At 42.2% G+C, this 18,207-nt stretch overlaps 1 protein-coding gene across 3 annotated transcripts in view; it reads left to right on the top strand.

The window, feature by feature from the left end:
* The window catches only part of DSP (desmoplakin), a 52,932-nt gene that overhangs the window by 17,732 nt on the left and 16,993 nt on the right, over positions 1-18,207 (top strand). For all 3 annotated transcript variants that reach the window (XM_006270911.4, XM_006270912.4, XM_006270913.4), the window contains exons 3-15: positions 405-553; positions 1,210-1,384; positions 4,149-4,277; positions 5,575-5,625; positions 8,225-8,386; positions 9,511-9,615; positions 11,497-11,592; positions 11,992-12,117; positions 12,951-13,103; positions 13,633-13,787; positions 14,617-14,743; positions 15,519-15,723; positions 17,247-17,464. In XM_006270911.4, coding sequence (XP_006270973.3) covers positions 405-553; positions 1,210-1,384; positions 4,149-4,277; positions 5,575-5,625; positions 8,225-8,386; positions 9,511-9,615; positions 11,497-11,592; positions 11,992-12,117; positions 12,951-13,103; positions 13,633-13,787; positions 14,617-14,743; positions 15,519-15,723; positions 17,247-17,464 — 1,851 coding nt within the window. The remainder of the gene's footprint in view (positions 1-404; positions 554-1,209; positions 1,385-4,148; positions 4,278-5,574; positions 5,626-8,224; positions 8,387-9,510; positions 9,616-11,496; positions 11,593-11,991; positions 12,118-12,950; positions 13,104-13,632; positions 13,788-14,616; positions 14,744-15,518; positions 15,724-17,246; positions 17,465-18,207) is intronic.

Genomic DNA, 18,207 nt, shown 5'->3' with positions numbered 1-18,207 from the left:
ATATGGAAGCATTTTTTATTGTGAGAAAAATCCATACTTGGGTACAGTATTTTCTAAGGAAACCTAAAGTTTGTGGACCATTATTTTTTGGAAGGTTCGGGTTTGTACCTACAGTGCTTGCAAGTTACATTAGTGGGAAAATTAAAGTAATAATATTAATAATTATTGTTTTAAAATATGAACAAAGAATTCAGAAATAAAACCAGATTTTAAAATGATCATGATACTTTTTAATCCACATTTATTTCATATTAATTGATCCATTACCAGTTAAAATTGACAGGTCCCTAAATGTGAAATCTGTCATCTTTTATATGTAGTTACTCCTGGTACAAGTCTCTCTTACAAAAAAAAAGAAGAAAATCATTGAGTTTGGATTTATGCATCACCTGTTTTCATTTTAGGAATTGAAATATGGAGATGGAGTTCAGATTCGAGGAAACCGAGATCTGGAAGAGTGTCTTGCACAAGCTAATGACCAAATGGATATCCTCAGTGGACTGATCCGAGAGCTGAGGGAAATGGGCCAGCCCTGCGATATGTATCAGAAAAGGTGACTGAATGGGGGGACCATACTTCCGTCCCACTGCAAACAGAGAACCTTCACATTGTGCCTGTTCAGTGAGTGAGATGGTGCCGATCTCATTCATACAAGAGTGAATCTGGAGTAATACCCCTGACATTAGCAAATTTGCTCTGTATTTGTTCTGCTGTAACTGAGACCAGAACCTTTCCTTGTGGTACAGACTCTTTGGCCTGAAAAACTTAGCACTCTTTTATTCCTCCTTTTTTTGTAAGATATAATACACATTTTGCATGTTGAACTGGGGGGAAGCCAAGCCTCTATGCAGTTGGAAAAGAGAACTTAACATGGGTGTTAAATATGTGGGCATTTCTGCTGTGGAGTTTAACAGAAGTTATTATTCGCTATGCACTTATACATGCCTTACACTTCCTCATGGAAAATACATCTTGCTGCAAAAAAAAAAACCCCACCAAAAAAACCCAGTAGATATGCCCTGCAGTCTTAAACTTCTCCCAAAGTTTCCTACTTAGAGGTCATCTTGAAATTTTGATCAAAATTCTTCCCAAATCTAAATAGTTGGAGATAGTATGCATGCTTATTGGTTCGGGAGAAGGTATGAATTCCTAAGCTTACCTGCTTTCCAAGTATTGGTGTTAGTTAGCTGTTTCCTTTCCCTTTTTCAGGCTGCTTCAGCTTCAAGAGCAAATGCGTGCCCTGTTGAAAGCCATAAGTGTTCCCCGCACACGGAGGGCCAGCTCCAAGGGTGGTGGCTGCTTTTCCTCTCAGAGTGGCTCAGGCTGGGATGAGTACACTAGACATGTTACCAGTGACTGCTTGAACTGGATGAGACAGCAGAAGGTAATCCTGTCCCACACATTGATAGTATATTAGAAAATGATGCAACATTGAATCTTGCCTCCTACCCTGCAGCATTTTAGGGGCCATTAGGACTTTTTTTAAAGCTTGAGGCAATATCAAATTGTCTCTACCTTCCTTTTCTTTATTTTTTTATTGAAATGTATTATAAATGTAGTGTAAAAATGTTTTTTTGAATGAATGAAGGGCTGAATTCTGTTTTCAGAATCACGAATGCAATGGTACCAGCAAGAGCCCTATTTGCAGACAGAATAAAATATGGATGCCAGATTGGATAACAAAAGTTGACAGGAAGAAAAAATGGTCAGCATGCCCTTATCTGAGATGAATGTTCAGTATTTCCTTCCTTCTGTCCTTCCTTATATATCCTTTATGCTTCCTATGCAATGATTTTACCTTTGGCTGGAACACTTCCACAGTTATCCGTGCCCTGTAGGGCAGTGCTGCTCTGCTCAGGCTACCTCCTAGCTAGCCATATCCCTGCTGCACAGTGCTCGAGATGATTAGTCCTGCTGAGAGCCCTGGAGGCAGCACTGCTTCTGGTTTGGGAGGTAGCTTGTGTGGATCAGTGCTGTGTATTGCCAGGGTGGGGGCAATTGCCTGGTATGGTGAATGTGCGGTGTGAATCTGGCTTAGTTATCTTTATCATGGCTGGAGAAGGAAAATAGACTTGTTTGCAATGGGATGACGTTTTAAAAGTGGCTGCTTAAATAACTCTAGCAAAACTTCCATGTGCACCTGCTGCATATGCAAAAGTCCCATTTGCCTTTTCACACCAGGGAGCTACGTGGACAAGTGACTGAAGACACCCGTTACAAAATCCAGTCCTTTCGTTTGGTGCTGTTGAAGTGATATGCCTGTGTTTGTGATATAACAGTTCCAGCCAAGTGCAGCCTTACAGAGCTAGTAGAGGAGTGTGAAACATAATTGTAGTTGGAATCTGCACCAGCTGTGCCTCAAAACTTGGATTTCTCTCTCTCATTATTTTTCCAAACAAATGACTTATTTATTCTGTGGTTACAATGTTCCAGTCAAGGGCATCCAGGTAGCATGCTGTGTTGACCAGATGGCTTGTATGCAAACCACATGAGAAAGGGAGAGAGATCTTTTCACTCTCCCTGTGCTCTTGCATGTTAATGCGAGTACCAACCATGATTGAGTCTTTGGGGCAGTGCTATAGCTCTTGCACAGAGGTACACCATAGGGGAGGATACAGAAGTGGAGATGCACCACTTTTGTAGCAGCCTCTGGAGGTATTGTGGCTTTGCAGGCTAGGAACTGTCAAGATTTCTCGAGACACACTGTGGCGAGGGAACCTGTGTAACCATTGTTACACTTTGGGAGCTTCCCCAGGGCAGATTGCCAGCTACAAACCAGTGTGAAGGGCCACAGTTGCATTCCTTCCATTAAAAGTAGTACACAACACCTCCCCCTTCCCAGCTCCCCATTCAGACACATCTCTACCTGGAGAACATAAGTAAAAATGTTAGCAAAAGAACTCTGCTCTCGTAGCTTCCCTGCCAAAATGTTACTGCTTCATCGTTTGGCTTTTCTGAGAGTTCACATTTGTTTTGAACCCTCTTCCTTGTCCCCTTTGCCCTACTATTTGTATTTCACTCCCCTGGCATCCAGACTCCAGATAGTGAGCCCAGATAGAGGGCCAATGTTTTCCTTAGTGACGCAGCAATACACAGGAAATCATTCACAGCTATCTGCTAGAATTTTGTTTCTTCTTTCATGGTGGTTTGCTGAAAGGAAAGGCAGATGCTGAGTCCTGATCAGGTTACCATGGTGTACAGTGGGACAGCACACTGGAAGCCAACCACCCCCTTGTTTACATGTTGGCCATCATCCAAGGTTGCCCTTGTTTCAAAGGCTTTGGCAGATCTTTAGCTGAAATGAGAAGGGTCAAAGTCCTGTGTAATTCTTAGATGGCTGACTGCATAAAATGGCTTCACTTGTTGGAGTCTGGCCAGCTTCACCTAAGCGAAGGTGTGGCTCAGGCTTTATTATACCTGCTGAATCACAAAGATTTTGCACCAGATTGGGAATTGCCAGGTTGAATCTTGAAACACAGGTTTCATTTTTACACATATGCACAAACATACAAAGATTAATTTAGTTCTGACTTTGCATTTTGCAACCTGGTAATCAGCCTCTGTATAGTTCATTTAACGATGGATCCTGTTTGAAAAAGTAAAACAAAGGATGATGATCATGTGACTTAAGTCAGTGAATGTTCTGATACTTGCAAAATACATGAATGTTGTTCTAAATAAAATAGTGCATGCTCTGTCCTTTGATAGATCTATGCTGCCTGTAATGAGGGGTTTCACAAATATAACTGAGTTTAACGGAACTGTAATATGTGCATCCTAGAGCAGTGTTGACTGTATGTTTTCACAAAACTGCATTAATCTCACTAGGACCGAATTCTGTTCACCCGTGCAATTTCAATAGTGCCACTATTATGGTTATGCAGGGTAATATAATGGCCTAGAGATGTTAAAGAGGAAATACACTTTCCAGTGTGATTTACCTGGTCTAGTTTTAAATAGGTCAAGCAATGGCTTTGTTTTCTTTTATTTTGGGAGCTATTATATAAGCTAAATAGATTTTAGTTTTAGGAAACGTTAAGTCATTTTTATGAACTTCCTTCTGACTTAGTCAAATTTCCTTTGGTGCGTCTCCTGTTTAAGGCAATGTTACTACAAGGGTGAGACAAATACTTTCCCTTTCTACTTAGGCTCAGATGGAGTTAGTGACATGGGGTTTTGATGCAGCTTCCATCGAGCAACAAATTGCTGACCACAGGAGATTTCACAATGCCATTGGAGACTACCGCTGGCACCTGGACAAAGTGAAAACTGATCTGGTAAGAAACTATCTTCTCATTTGTTTTAGATCATGTACTCGAAGTCCATATAGGCAGCTATTTAGTGTTACTAGTGCAGTGAGGATAGATAAATGGCTTCTGTTCAAAAGGGCTTGTTGTTACAAGGACAACAGTTTTAGACCCTGATTCTTATTATCCCCCGATCCTTTTTTTTTCACCCCAAGTATTTTTATAAAAATAATTATATTTAGCACTTACATGGAACTCTGAAAGTATGCAAACATAAACAAATTAATCCTTGCAACATTTCAAGGCGATAGGTAAGGATTATTATTCTTACTTTATTAGCCAGGGATAGATTGGACCTTCAGAATACAGCCTTGAGCAAGAGTTTGTGTGAAAATTTTTCCTATCTGAGGAGCAGACAAAAGAGGTATCTTGTTATTTCTGACGTATGTCTCAGAATTCTGCTATTCCCTGTTAGCTCTAGGTCAAGGGTGTGGAAACCTTATAGAGCGCCCTTGAAAAGGTTGCATCCTTCCATGTGTGTGTGTGAAGGAGGGGTGGGGGTGAAGGAGATTTCTATCCTTCTTTCCTCCAGTTGTTCATATGGTGGAGTATCTGGACAGCAGAGGATGTGCTTTGCACGAGACCAGGACCCGTCTTATATATATGGGTCTTACCTAACCAAGAAGAAGGGGTTGGTGGCACCTACTCCTTGTTTAGTCTTTTTCAAGGACAAGTAAGAAAGAGCACAATCTAGCCCTCTGATTCACCAAAGGCTGCCATGGGAGTTGGTCACAGAGCCAGGGTTAGAACCCAGAACTTCAACTCCCAGTGTTCAAACTGCTAGACACTGCTGCCTTTCAGTCTTCAAAGCTATTTCTAGAACCAATAAGTTCCTGCAGTCACTCAGGAGAATGGCACAGGAGATGCTATTTCAGGAGCAGTTCTGTGCTTTGCAGATGTGGACCCCCTAGTTTAGTCTGCATCTCTGAGGCCTGCACTGGCTGTCCTGGTGCTCCCTTGTGGTGATGACATGCAGTTCCCCCTCCATAAACCTTTGCCAAATTACACACAGCCTGGACCTATGGTAACAATCATTTCCTTCCCTGTGAAGAGAATGCCAGCAAACAAGCAATTAAACTGCAAAATTATGTTACCCATCCATGATGTGGGATATGAGTTCATCCCATGCTCATATCCATCCATTTTAGGATAGATCTTGTCTAGAGCACTTGCCCCCTAATATTTAAATATGCTAAATGTGCCAAGTTTTCTCATCTCTGTTTTGTCAAATTAAAGGCACACTCAATAATTTTTGTCCTTGTTTCAGCGTGAAAAGGCTGCAATTCATCAGATGGAGGAAGAATTTGAATGCCTGCTGGTAAGCACAAGACTTGTTTACATCCATCTCCTTTGTAACATGGGCTGTATGGTTGTGTGCAAGTGTTCATTCAAGCACTCAAACCCCAATAGATTAGCCCACCAGCCTCATCTGATGTGGTAGAGGTTTCCACTGCATCAACCATTTCTTACATGGTTGAAGTGCTGTGAATGCCTGTTCACACAGCATTTCAGCTGGTGGAACTACAATTGCACTGGTTGAAATGTGATGTTAGTATGCACCTTATCTGTGTACATGTAATCTAGACTTTTCAGTCAAGGACATTTTAGATTCCAGTGGGATGATGACTGCATATATTTCCAAGTTCATCTTACCATAGTCTGTTTTCACTTTTTACACCCTGCAGTGCTCAGTTTGAGTTAGGTTTGAGCCAGAACCTTAGCTAGCATTAATCAGGCATAACTTCATCTCAGTTGAGGGTGAATCTCTGTTTCCATAGTGGATATAAATCAAGGAATTCAGCTAAGACTAAACTTAAAGGAAGTCTAAAAATCTGCAAACAGAGAGTGAGAACCAAATTCTTCCCTTGGCTATGCACATCCTGTGGATTCAGTTTTTATTTACACTTAAGTGAGATCTTTAGGCAACACATACGGATTTTAGCTTTTTGGATGACTGCAAGTGGCTGGGCTGTGTGTCCACATTTGGAACAGAAGGAATCTTTTCTCTTATAGGATCTGTGGAGAAATAGTCTACCATCCATTGCCTGTCTCTTTGGACTTCTAGGGGCCCCTGTTGATTGCAGCTGTGCCACATGCTTTGATAGGGATCCCATGCATAGGATTCAAGCATCCTGCCTTCAGATTAATAGCTTGTTTTAATGTACCAAGTATAAACCAAACCCCTGCATAGGGGAGAGGCATAAACCTTATGCACTACATAAATCAGGGACAGGCAAAATATGGCCTGCGGACTGCACCCAGCCTGCCAGGCCGTTCTATCCAGTCCGTGGGGCCCCTAAAAAAATTTAGAAAATTAATATTTATCTGTCCCAGCAGTCTGTCAAAGCTGATAAGAGCCAGGGGCAGTAGGACCCAGGGGGAGCCTCAAGAGGACTGAGCAGCCCAGCCCTGCCCACCCCCAGCCAGTTCCCTGCTTCCAGCCAGGGCCCTGCTCCAGTACCATGTGGCTGCAGGCTGCATTGCCAGACCGGGGAGTATGGGGGCATAGTGTTACATGTGTGTGGGCAGGCAGGGACAGTGTGTGTGGGCATTTGTGTGTATGCAAGCAGGGACGGAGTGTGTGTGTGTGTGTGTGTGTGTGTGTGTGTGTGTGTGTGCGTGTGCGCTCATAGGCTGAGTCCCACATGCACACCCCACCATATACATGCACCCACCCTGCCTGCACTGCCATACACACAGACCCCCCCACATCCCCTCACACCCCAGGCACCCAGCCCCCCACAAGCCCCATACCCACCCAAACCCACATATCCACACACACACCCCCACATGCTCTCTCACCCCACACACCCACAGCCCGCCACAATGTACAAGAGTTAGACTTCTTTTTAAGCTACTGTGCAATCACCTCTATGTACACTACACAAATGCATGTAAATCAGGACAGAAATATTTTTTGAAATCAAATTAATGAATGCTGTAGATGTTTCCTTTTTAGAGTATAATTTGATATTTTTCTGGTTCCGAGATGGCAAAACCCCTTGCTGACAGGAGTGCTTCTGGAGTCAAAGGAAGGGACTTCTGTTGGCAAAGGTCAGGGATTAGGGGGTGGGACTTCTGGTCACAAGATGGCAACCAGGGGGCGGGGCTACAAATGCAGCCCCACTCCCCCAGCTTGCCAAAGCTCAGTAAGCAGCTCTCCGCCCGAAATAATTGCCCACCCCTGACATAAATCCTTATTAAGCCCCGTCTACAGAGGAGTGAATTTAATGTTTTGAAGAGGCAGGCTAGATTTTAGAATGTAACTTACTGACAATGGCTTTAGTTTGTTTAGAGCCCTGTCTCTCTTTCTTTATGTATCAAAGCACTTTTAGACTTCTTCATTAACAAAATCGGTTGTGTCTGTTATATTCTTGGCATATGAATGCCAAGTGGTAATGGTAACATGATACAGGAGGGCATCAGGAGAACTAGCACTTGCCCCCCACCATCCTTCTACTCTCTGCAGCTTGCTTCCTATAAAAACACTTGTTGCTGTAGCACCTGAAGTTCAGAATAGTCTGAACTATAGCAGACTTCTCCCTTTCCAAAGAAGTATACACATTACAGTAGCAAATTTTACTGCTTTTTAGATTGGTAGAATGATCTAAAATAACTTTCCCCTTTCAGAAGTAAATAAATACCCACCTTTAACAGCATGCACCCACGGTCCCCATTCCATGGTTCATTTTCATATATTGAGCTATTCTGGTTCTAGTACATTCAGGGTTGAACCCATTGGCTTCAGAAGCCAATAATTTCTAGACTCTGCTTAATAAATCCAAACACTTTTGTCCATGTTGTTAATTTCCAACAAGCTTTCCTACAGTAATTTTTGCAAGCATAAAAGAAGTTGCACTCTGAAATTCTGATGTTCTACTTTTTATTTTATTGCTTCTCATGGGAATTCCTTGTAGAAACAATCCTTTGAGAGAATGGATCAACTGCGTCAGTTCCAGAACCTCATCCAGGCCACTAGCAAGGAGATCATGTGGATCAATGACTGTGAGGAAGAGGAGCTTCTCTATGACTGGAGCGACAGGAACACGGATATTGCCAGAAAGCAGGAGGCTTTCTCTGTGAGTTAGCACCATGGACTTTTTGTGGAATATTGTAATGACTGTGCAGCCAGAAGACTGACAATAGGATGGGAATCCCTTCATTTCTTAAGAAAGGGCCTGGAAGAGGCTTCCTGAGCAATAGAGTCCAGTGCTCTGTATTCACAGGCCATTGTTATCCCCCTTGATCCTCACACATTACCATAGATATTTTCATCTGCTCTGCTTGGGTAGCTCCTATCTCAAGTGTTTAAATCAAGACTGGATACTTTTTGGCAGATGTTCTCTTTGATCAATGAGAAGTTGTAGTCTCTTATAGCCTTAAAATCTCTGTATCTATGGTGCCCTTTTGGAAATAGCTTGATGACTTCAGGCCAGTTCCTTAAGGACTGATAGTCACATATAGGAAAAAAAATGCTATTGCTATTAGTACTTGTTGGCACACCCAGCACAAAGACCAAGGATCAAGAAAGTTGCTTCACACAGAGATTAGACCCTGCTCCACAGCGGCTACACATGCAATAATCTGGGAGCAATTTACTCTCAAGTAAACTACTTGAGAGCAAACTCTCCTGGGCACATGTGCAGAGAAATGGGATCAGATTTGCTACTCATAGCAGCAGACTGATCCCATTCCCTGTGGCCCTGCAATGGGCCCCTGCAGCAGCCAGGGGATGTTCTAGGTTCTGCAATCACTGGGCCTGCGCTGGGAGATCCTTATCTCTCAGGCCAAGTCCCCTGGTTTTGGGGCCTGGGCTGGGAGATCCTAATCTCCCATCTTGGGCCCCACAACTGTGGAACCCAGGCTGGGAAATCCTGATTGGCTCTACTGTGCAGTAAAGCATCTCATACAGATGTGCCCACTCTCTAACATCAGGAAGTATAGTTGTATCCCTTCAGCTCTAAAAACCTAGCAGCCAGTGGGCATGGTGAAGGAGCTGTCCTTACAATTAGGAAGTTTTTCTGCTATCCAATCTCCCTTGCTGCATATGAGCCTCTGACTACTTCTGCTATCACTAGTGGACGTAGACTTCCAGTTATATCCTTCTTCTATGTGATAATCTTTTACAAGTTTGTAAAGATAATACAATATGATTGTTAAATGGCTTCTGAGAGTTGTCTTATGTTTTGCTTTGTATGCACAGAAACGCATGAGCCAGCTGGAGGTGAAAGAAAAAGAACTTAACAAGCTGAAGCAAGAAAGTGACCAACTCGTGCTCAGCCAGCATCCTGCTTCTGACAAAATTGAGGTAACTTAAACTGCTTCTGATGCTTCTGATATAACTAGATCCCATAGCTATTTGGCGGGTGACATTCTCAGTGAAATGGAAGGCCTGTAAACGAAGTCCTATGTGGGAAGGTTGCTTCAGGGAGATCTGTTGAAAAAACTGAAAGTGTAGCATGCATTGAGAAAATTAATATTTCATGTGAAGATGTCTAAGTTCCTGTACTTCCCAGGGATTGACTTCCCTGAGAAATGGCTTGCAGGCAGGTAGGCATCTCATTTTTTGTTCCTTCCCTTGCTTACCTGCTGTGTTTTGAAGGCAGCTACACCTCTTTGAGGACTGACAGTACTATATTTACCCAAATCCAAGAGGACTGTGAATTTATGATGGTGCCCCCCACAATTAGATTCTATACATGGGAAATGTATATATTTGTTATAATTTTCCATGTATAGAATCTAATTACTGGCGGATTATCTTAAATTTGTCCCCACCATCACTGCAGCAGGGAAAGTAATGGCAGGGACCCCTGGCAGGCAGTAGGGATCAGGTGGTAGGGGAAAAGCAGTAAGGAAGCAGGCAGTGGGTATAGTAGGGGCAGGTAGTATGGAGGTGGTGGGGGCAGGCAGTGGAAGGGGACAGGCAGGCAGCTAGCCCTCTGCTGTCTGTCTCCTCCTACTTATCCCCCTACCCTTGTGCCTACCTCTCTTTTCAAACTCTGCCCCCTTTCTGCCCCTCTCCTCACTTTCCCTTGCTCTGGCACCAGCAGGGTCTGCCCCTGCTCCAACTAGGGGCATGGAGCACAGCCCCCACCCAGCCCTGTAGCAGTGGTGCAGAGCCAATACAATGCTGCTGTCGGACCATGCTTCATGCCCCAGGCTGGGGTGGGGACAGAGCATGCTGGCATTGGAGCAAGGGAAAGTTGGGTGTTTGGGGCAGGGGGAGGGAAAAGCAAAGGACAGAGACCATGGGGATATAGGGGTGGAGGGTGCAAGACTGCAGGGAGACAGAAACAGCACAGGGGTGGGGAACAGCAGCTGCCTGACCACTCATCATCTCATAGTCAATTCCAAGACTAGGGGCTTCCCCCTCCATGTTAAACGGGAGAAAAAAACCTCATCTTGTAATCAAGTAAATACAGTATCTATCAACGTTTTCTCCAGGTAAAACTCAGACCATGAGTCTGTACCCTGAGCAAGGATGTATGTTTTCACAGCTTGGAATACGTTGTTTTGTCTTACCTGACACTGAAAGAGATGGCATCAGCTTGAAAAAGAAAACACATTCCTACCTGGAAATGTTATACATGCTTTAGTTACAAGAATATCTAAGACCAGTTGAAAGGAGGTAGTGGGGGAAGTGATTTTTCTCTTTCAGTGTGCTTGTTTTGTGTGTTTGTCAGCACTTTATGCAAAATCAGTATTACCCCTTTATGGTTAATTAGCTGATTAGTTTCTGCCTTGATAAAATATATCAGTAGTGAATAAAAGATTCAGAGTGTACAATTTAAAGAGAGCTACATGAACAAGTAAAAAAAAAAATAATTTTTTTTTATTTTTAAAATTGTTGGCAGTTCTCCTTGAAAAATATTTGTTTATAGTACTAGAGTGGCATTTCACTTTTCCAGTCATTCCCTCCCTCCGTCTATGCATTTTAGGTTTTATGTGCATGAAGCAGAAGTAATCCATGACCTCATCTGTATCTCAGTCAAGGAAACATGCAGATAACTCATTCAGGTTGTCCCTCTGAAGCCAATATACTATTTGCCTGAGTCTTGTAGGTGTTTGCCTCAGCAGTTCCTTAATTTATAGTCACTTGAAGGAAAACAAAATGTATTGAAGACTGAAAGTGAGTTGGAGATTCATGCAGTGAATCCTGTTCTTTTCTTCTTTCTTTATTTTATAGGCATACATGGACACCCTGCAAACTCAATGGAGTTGGATTCTCCAAATCACCAAATGCATTGATGTGCACCTGAAGGAGAACGCAGCCTATTTCCAAGTGAGTTGTGGTTTTGATTAATATTTCTCCTTGCAGTGCAGACACTTTGTGGATTGTAATTCCATTGTTTTCACTCTGCATTTTTTTCCAGTAAGAACTGCGGGCTTTGGCCTGTGTATTTTTAATTTCATTAATACTTCATAGGAAATCTCTTTTCCTTCATTTCTTAGTTCATTCAGATATATCCATCTTGTCATTAGGTGAATGAAAGCCATGCTTTCTGGGATAAAATCATCAAATTTCATTATGCATAATTTTAGTTTAAATACTGTAGTTCTGAACAGCATGTACTGTGAGTTCTTTTTATTCATTTTGTTTGTGAAAAATATCCATGGTTCCTTAATGGAGTGATTAAAGAGAGTTCTACATAACCTGAAATCACACTCCCTTTTTTCGTAGTTTTTTGAAGAGGCCCAGTCCACTGAATGCTACCTGAAGAACTTGCAGGATTCCATCAGAAAGAAGTTCATCTGTGATAAGAGTATGTCCCTCCAAGCCTTGCTGGAACAGATCAAAGAACTGGAGGTACTGTCACACTTGATTACACACATTTAGGGCCCTGTTTCTACCAGAACCAATAGCACAACTCTTACCACTTTCAGTGAGAGTAGGACTGGTCTTCTGTTCTATCTGCAGTATTTTGCAGTGTACAAAAGAATAATGCCACCTTGGTGGGTCATTCTGCTGATGTCTCACAGACCAGTCAGCACCATTTTTTGGATCTGAATTTTAGCATGTTGCTGTATCACAAAGCTTTCAACAAAGTTACCAACAAAGTCCCAAAATGTTTTCAGCAATTGAATAGGCTAGAAAATAAAACAGATATCAGTTTAATTTAACTACCACAGCAGTCTTTTTCCTCTAAAAAAAAAAATTAAGCTTAATAAATGATTTTCCATGATGTGTTTATATCGTAGTACTCTCCTTGGGAAACCTTTACACTTGCAGGTCTTTTTCAGTTAAAACTTTGTGCGTTAGGAAAATGCGAGGTGACCTAAATAGGTTTTTTCATTATTTGAGATGGAGGATGATGGCATTGTTTCTTTCTGGTTTCATTCTTGTATGGTAGGCTCTTCTGTTTGACCGTATGTCTTTGGTATCTCACTTTATACAACTCATAGGTCTGGATGCAAAATACAGTAGAATGCCTTAGTAGCTTGAGCTGGCGTTATAAATAACTAATTCAATATACAGCATATACAATAGACCAATTACTGAGCCCATTAAAGTCTATGGAAATTTTGCTATGGACTCTAGTGAGATCTTTCTGCATTTCGTTGTCAAGAAACTGCGGTGCTGTGAAATGAATGGGATTTTTTTTTCCAAATAGACTTCTAAAATGTACATTCTCTTTGCAGAATGAACGGGAAAAAATTCTTGAATACAAGAGGCAGGTGCAAGGCCTAGTGAATAAATCTAAGAAGATAGTGCAACTAAAGCCACGCAACCCAGACTACAGGAGCAACAAGACCATTATGCTCAAGGCGCTGTGTGACTACAAACAGGATCTGGTAGTGTACTCTTTATTGAATAAGTGTTGTATGAAGTAAAACTAAATCTTGAATCTGACAAATGCAATCCATTTCTACCAGCTTCCAAATTAATGTAATTTAAAATAAAACATACACTTTCTTAAATAATTATAACGGTGCTTTTGTCTTGATTGATCAGAATAAGACACGTGATACTCTTTCTGTCCCTAATTGGATCAAGTCACAAACTGTTCTAGAGGAGATAGATAGATACATGCAAGCAGAGTTTGCTTGTGGGGTAGAAGGCCTCAGGGGTGCTGGAGCTCCATGCAGATATGGCTGGTATAACTGGCATGTATGGTGCCTTTGAGAATTACTGAGATGCATTGAGCCTCCTCGTGCAACCAACTTAAAAGGGAAGTAATTTAAAGTCATAAGTGGTTCCTCCCAAATCAAAACCCACCCATCTCACCCTTAAGGTCTAGCTTAAGATTAGGGAGAATACTTTAATAATTAATATATAATTATAAACATATAATTTATAATAATTATCCTGTGCTTCTTACAGAAAACAGTGCGCAAAGGAGATGAGTGCATATTAAAGGATAACAATGAACGCAGCAAGTGGCTTGTGACTGGCCCAGGAGGAGTGGATATGCTAGTGCCATCTGTCATTCTCATTATTCCCCCCCCAAATCCATTGGCTGTGGATGTTGCTACTAAGTGAGTGACTGAGAAGGTTTGGGGAATTGTGCCTAAGTTTGGGTATAGACTGAAGAGTTTTCTTAAAAACCACCCTCTGTAAATTGGGCTTGAGCCTGCATCCTTTAGTCAGGTGCGTGGGTTAAACAGCAAGTCTTTATTTTTTTAGAACTTCACTCCTGAAGGAAACTTGTAATATCCCAGTTCTAAGCCTAAGAATATTGGAGTCATTGGCACTGATACAGGCTAGAAAATGGGTGGCCAACCTGTGGCAGGGCTGTCACAAATGGCACAGACAGCCTGTGTATGTGGCACGTGGCAGATTGGGGAAGGGACTGGCCCGGGAAAACAGTGGCAGATAGGGCAGGAACAGAAAGCAGAGCGGCAAATTGGGCAGGGAGAACAGGGAAAGAAGAAGAAAGCAGAGCAGCAGATTGGGAAGGGAATAGGATTGGCATTTGAAGAAGGTGTGGGGTTCATTTGTGGTTCATCTGCCAAACAGATTGGCTCCTACTGGACTAGAACATGGCTGTTCTAAACAATTTCGAAACTTAGCTTTGTGCAAAGCAGCTCTAGCACTGAAGGATTTTAGCAAATGTTTCTCCTCCTACCTTCTCAGCTGAGGACTTCTGAGAATCTAATTTATCCTTAGGAAAAATGTTTCTTTTCCTTTGTGGGTTTTATGTCACATTCTTGACATTACCGTAAAGTGACCTGGAAGAGGGATGGAAATGGGGTGATGCCAGCCCAGGTTTAGAGACGCTGACTGGGGTTCCTCACTGTTATTGTACTGGTTTAGGGGTAAGAGGCATAGAAATTCTAATCAATTGTGAAATCTTCCCCTCCTCAGAATTGAGCAATATTATGAAGCTATTCTGGCTCTGTGGAACCAGCTCTATATCAACATGAAGAGCCTGGTGTCTTGGCACTATTGCATGATTGACATTGAGAAGATCAGGGCTATGACAATTGCCAAGGTGGGTGTTCATCCAGCTTTCGCTGTGATGGAGCTATGACTTTCAGCCTTTTTGCACAGTTGCATCAGTTTGATAAACTTCTGTACCAAATGTTACATGCATTGTCTGTTCAGTTATGTGCTCTCTTATGCATGCTGGAGGGGAATTTGAAATATCATTCAGTCACACTCAAGAAGTTTAGAGCAGTTCAAGCCTTATGTAGGGCACAAAGTAGAAGGCAGGAAGGGAACAGTAAGGCACTTGAGTCCAGAACAGTCAGTCATCATGGAACAAGCTCAGAGAACCAATTACTGGAAGCCTGAAGCGCTAGTACTGCCATCTACTGCACCCCTGAGCAGTGGTAACACATGTACCATTGTTTAGAACCAAGATACAGATTGTTTCATGGGTGTGTGGGGCAAGGGGCTAGATGGTACCTTCCACTGTTATTTGCTGTTTAAACATAGCATGGATATAATGTAAGGTGAGCTAGAGAAGAAATTTGCTGTGTCGTTGCTTCAGTAGCTCCTGCTGTATTAAGTTCTGATAGATGCTGAGCTGTGACTAATGGAACTGTTAAGATGCCAACAACTTTTTTTTTTTTTTTTTACCTAAAGTGAATGTACTATACTTTACCACCGGCATCTTTTTGTTTTAGGCAGTCAGGCACTTGGGTTTTTTTGTTTTGCATGGGGCTTTTTTGCAAGTGTGCATCCTGAACTGTTTGAGAGCAGAGCTGGTGATTAACCTGCTCCAGATGTTTCCTTTTTAACCATTTCTGCCTCTCTTGTATCAGCTGAAAACAATGCGTAAAGAAGATTACCAAAAAATAATAACTGACCTGGAGATTCATTACCAAGAGTTCATCAGAAACAGCCAAGGCTCAGAGATGTTTGGTGATGAAGACAAAAGGAAAATCCAGACTCAGTTCACTGATGCCCAGAAACAGTATCAAACCCTGATCATACAATTGGTACCCGGGCAGCGCCCATCAAACACAGGTTTGTTGTCAGCTTGTTATTTTATAGGGACCAAATAGTGGGGTTTTTTGTTTAACATGTTTAAGTTCTGTATTCTTCTAGGCCTGGTCTGATCCCCCACTGAAGTCCAGTGTCAAGAGTTCCATTGACTGTAAACCTTGGGTCAAGCTATTACTGATGCTGAGATCAGAAGTGTATCCAGGCAGCTCTGTGTCCACATGACACCCAGGGGAGGAACCAGCTGCTGTGGTGCCAATCACAGCCACACAATTGGCCACCACTGTGGTCTTGGCTATTTTTGCACCCTTACTCCTCAGAAAGGCTATGTCTGGGGCTGCGGTTCTGGTGTCCTGTCCCCCCCACCCCACCTCAGGCTGCTAGCTGAGATCCTTAAGTCCCCTTAAGATGTTGGTTGTAGTACTTTTGTTTTGCTTTTCCTGAGATGACAAAATTGGATGGGCATCTCTGGGAGCAACTGGCAAGGAAGAATGGCTCAGTGGTAAAGATACCGGCCTGGAATTTGGGAGACCCAGGTTCTCAATGTCCTGCTTTGCCACTGACCTGCCAGGTGACCTTGAGCAAGTTGGAATCATAGAAAATGAGGATTGGGTTGGACCTCAGGAGTTCATCTAGTCCAACTCCCTGCTCAAAGTGAGACCATCCCCAACTATATCGCCCTAGTCAAGGCTTTATCTAGCTGGGTCTTAAAAACATCCAAGGGTGGAGATTCTGCAACCTCTCTGGATAACCTGTTCCAGTGCTTTTCTACCCTCCTAGTGAGAGAGTTTTTTCTAATATCTATCCTAAACTTCCTTTGCTGAAGCTTGAGACCATGGCTCCTTGTTCTGTCATCTGCCAGATGACAGAAAAGTTCCTAAAAGTGAGATCCTTTTCCATCTATTAAACACCTAAATGTGATGCTATTCTACTCTACTCAAGTCCTGAAGGAAAAAAAATAATGCAAAATGCAGATGAGTTCATTTTTTTCTCATGGCTTTCTTAAGAAAGTAAGCCCTTTAACATGTTTTCAGGGACTTCATCAGGGTGGACCTGGATCACAGTTAGGCACCTAAATAAACTTGGGTGTCTAATAGGTGTAATCGGATCTGGCCCTTACTCTTCCACTGTGGGACCCAAGGAATAACCATCCTCATTGCAGTCTTCACCAAATTACTTATAATCTGCAGTTTCTCTAAACCCCATGTTTACTCCCCACTGATGTGAATATGGTCATCTCCTACTGAAATAAATGGCAACTCTGTGAGGTTTGCATTGATGGAAATGAAAGTAGAACTTATTCTGCACAGGATATTTTCAGTGTTTAGGAAAAAAGCCCTCATTTTTGCAGTGCTTTTTTTCTTTTCTGATAGCTGAATTGTCCCATATTTTCCTTAGAGTTACATAAGAACAAATGAAGATGTATATTCTTAATCTTTCAAGGCGAGTGAACTGTTAGATCAAATGAACCTTGCAGGGGTTTCTCTGTTGAGGATCCCTTTGACAGATTTCATGTACCAATAATTATTCCTCAATACATTTTTCAGTGGTATCGACTGAAACTACCCTAGTAGGTAGTGCACCAAACACAGTTGTGGTTGACAGAAACAAGGAACAAGAGAAGCAGGAAGCATGGTTGCTGCTGGAACTCCAGAAGCTTCGTCGGCAAATTGAAGCCTGTGAGATCCGAATGATGCAAAGAGGCTGTCTGGTGCTGGATCAAGGGACTGCCCATGATTTTTCAGTCAGAATAAAGGATTTGGAGGTAATTGTAGATGCTTTTCTCAGTGTGAACATTTTCCAACAAACTGTGTGATAGGCATGTCCCAAATAAAATGGGAAACTACATCTTGTTTTTAGCCTGTATATTTGTGAACATAATTGAGGAAAGGATTTTTTTTCAAATAGGAACTGAACATGGGTTGGAACATCCTCCCCCTCCTAGGGGAGTTAACAGAGAGAAAACAGTCTGATTTTTAGAAGCATTTCACTGAGGCTGCTAATCATTTAGTGTGACTTCCTGTTAAGCTTTATACAAGTGAAAGTAGCATTAACATCCTTATGCACAGGTAATACTGGTGTAATTTATGCACAAGGTTTATGTGTTGTACTTACCTGCCACTCTGAAGATTTTAGAGTGAAATGGAGTCAGGAAAAGAAAGTGTCTCTTCTGACCATAGCTTTTTGAAACCTGAGTTTGGTCCTTTATATAACGATTAAAATGAAGTAAAATAAACTCTAAAATAAACTGGATTGGATTTTTCTCCAGTGTTGCCTTTTATGAAAGATAACAGTGATATGTATGGCTTCTGAGAGAGGAAATCAGCTTGTTATGTATGAGTGGGCTTTGTCTTTTGAGGATAAAATTTCTCAGGGAAACTGAGGCTGCAAAAGCCTCCGGGATAGCAGCAGCCTGGCACCTCTAGTGGATGGGATGGCATCTCTGAGGGGACTCTTTGATGCTTCCTTAGGGAACCTCTGTAGGAACTCTTTGTCCTATTGAGCTGA

The sequence above is a fragment of the Alligator mississippiensis genome, chromosome 3 (assembly GCF_030867095.1).
Source record: "Alligator mississippiensis isolate rAllMis1 chromosome 3, rAllMis1, whole genome shotgun sequence".
NCBI lineage: Eukaryota > Metazoa > Chordata > Crocodylia > Alligatoridae > Alligator > Alligator mississippiensis.
This window is presented reverse-complemented; position numbering and strand designations above follow the sequence as displayed.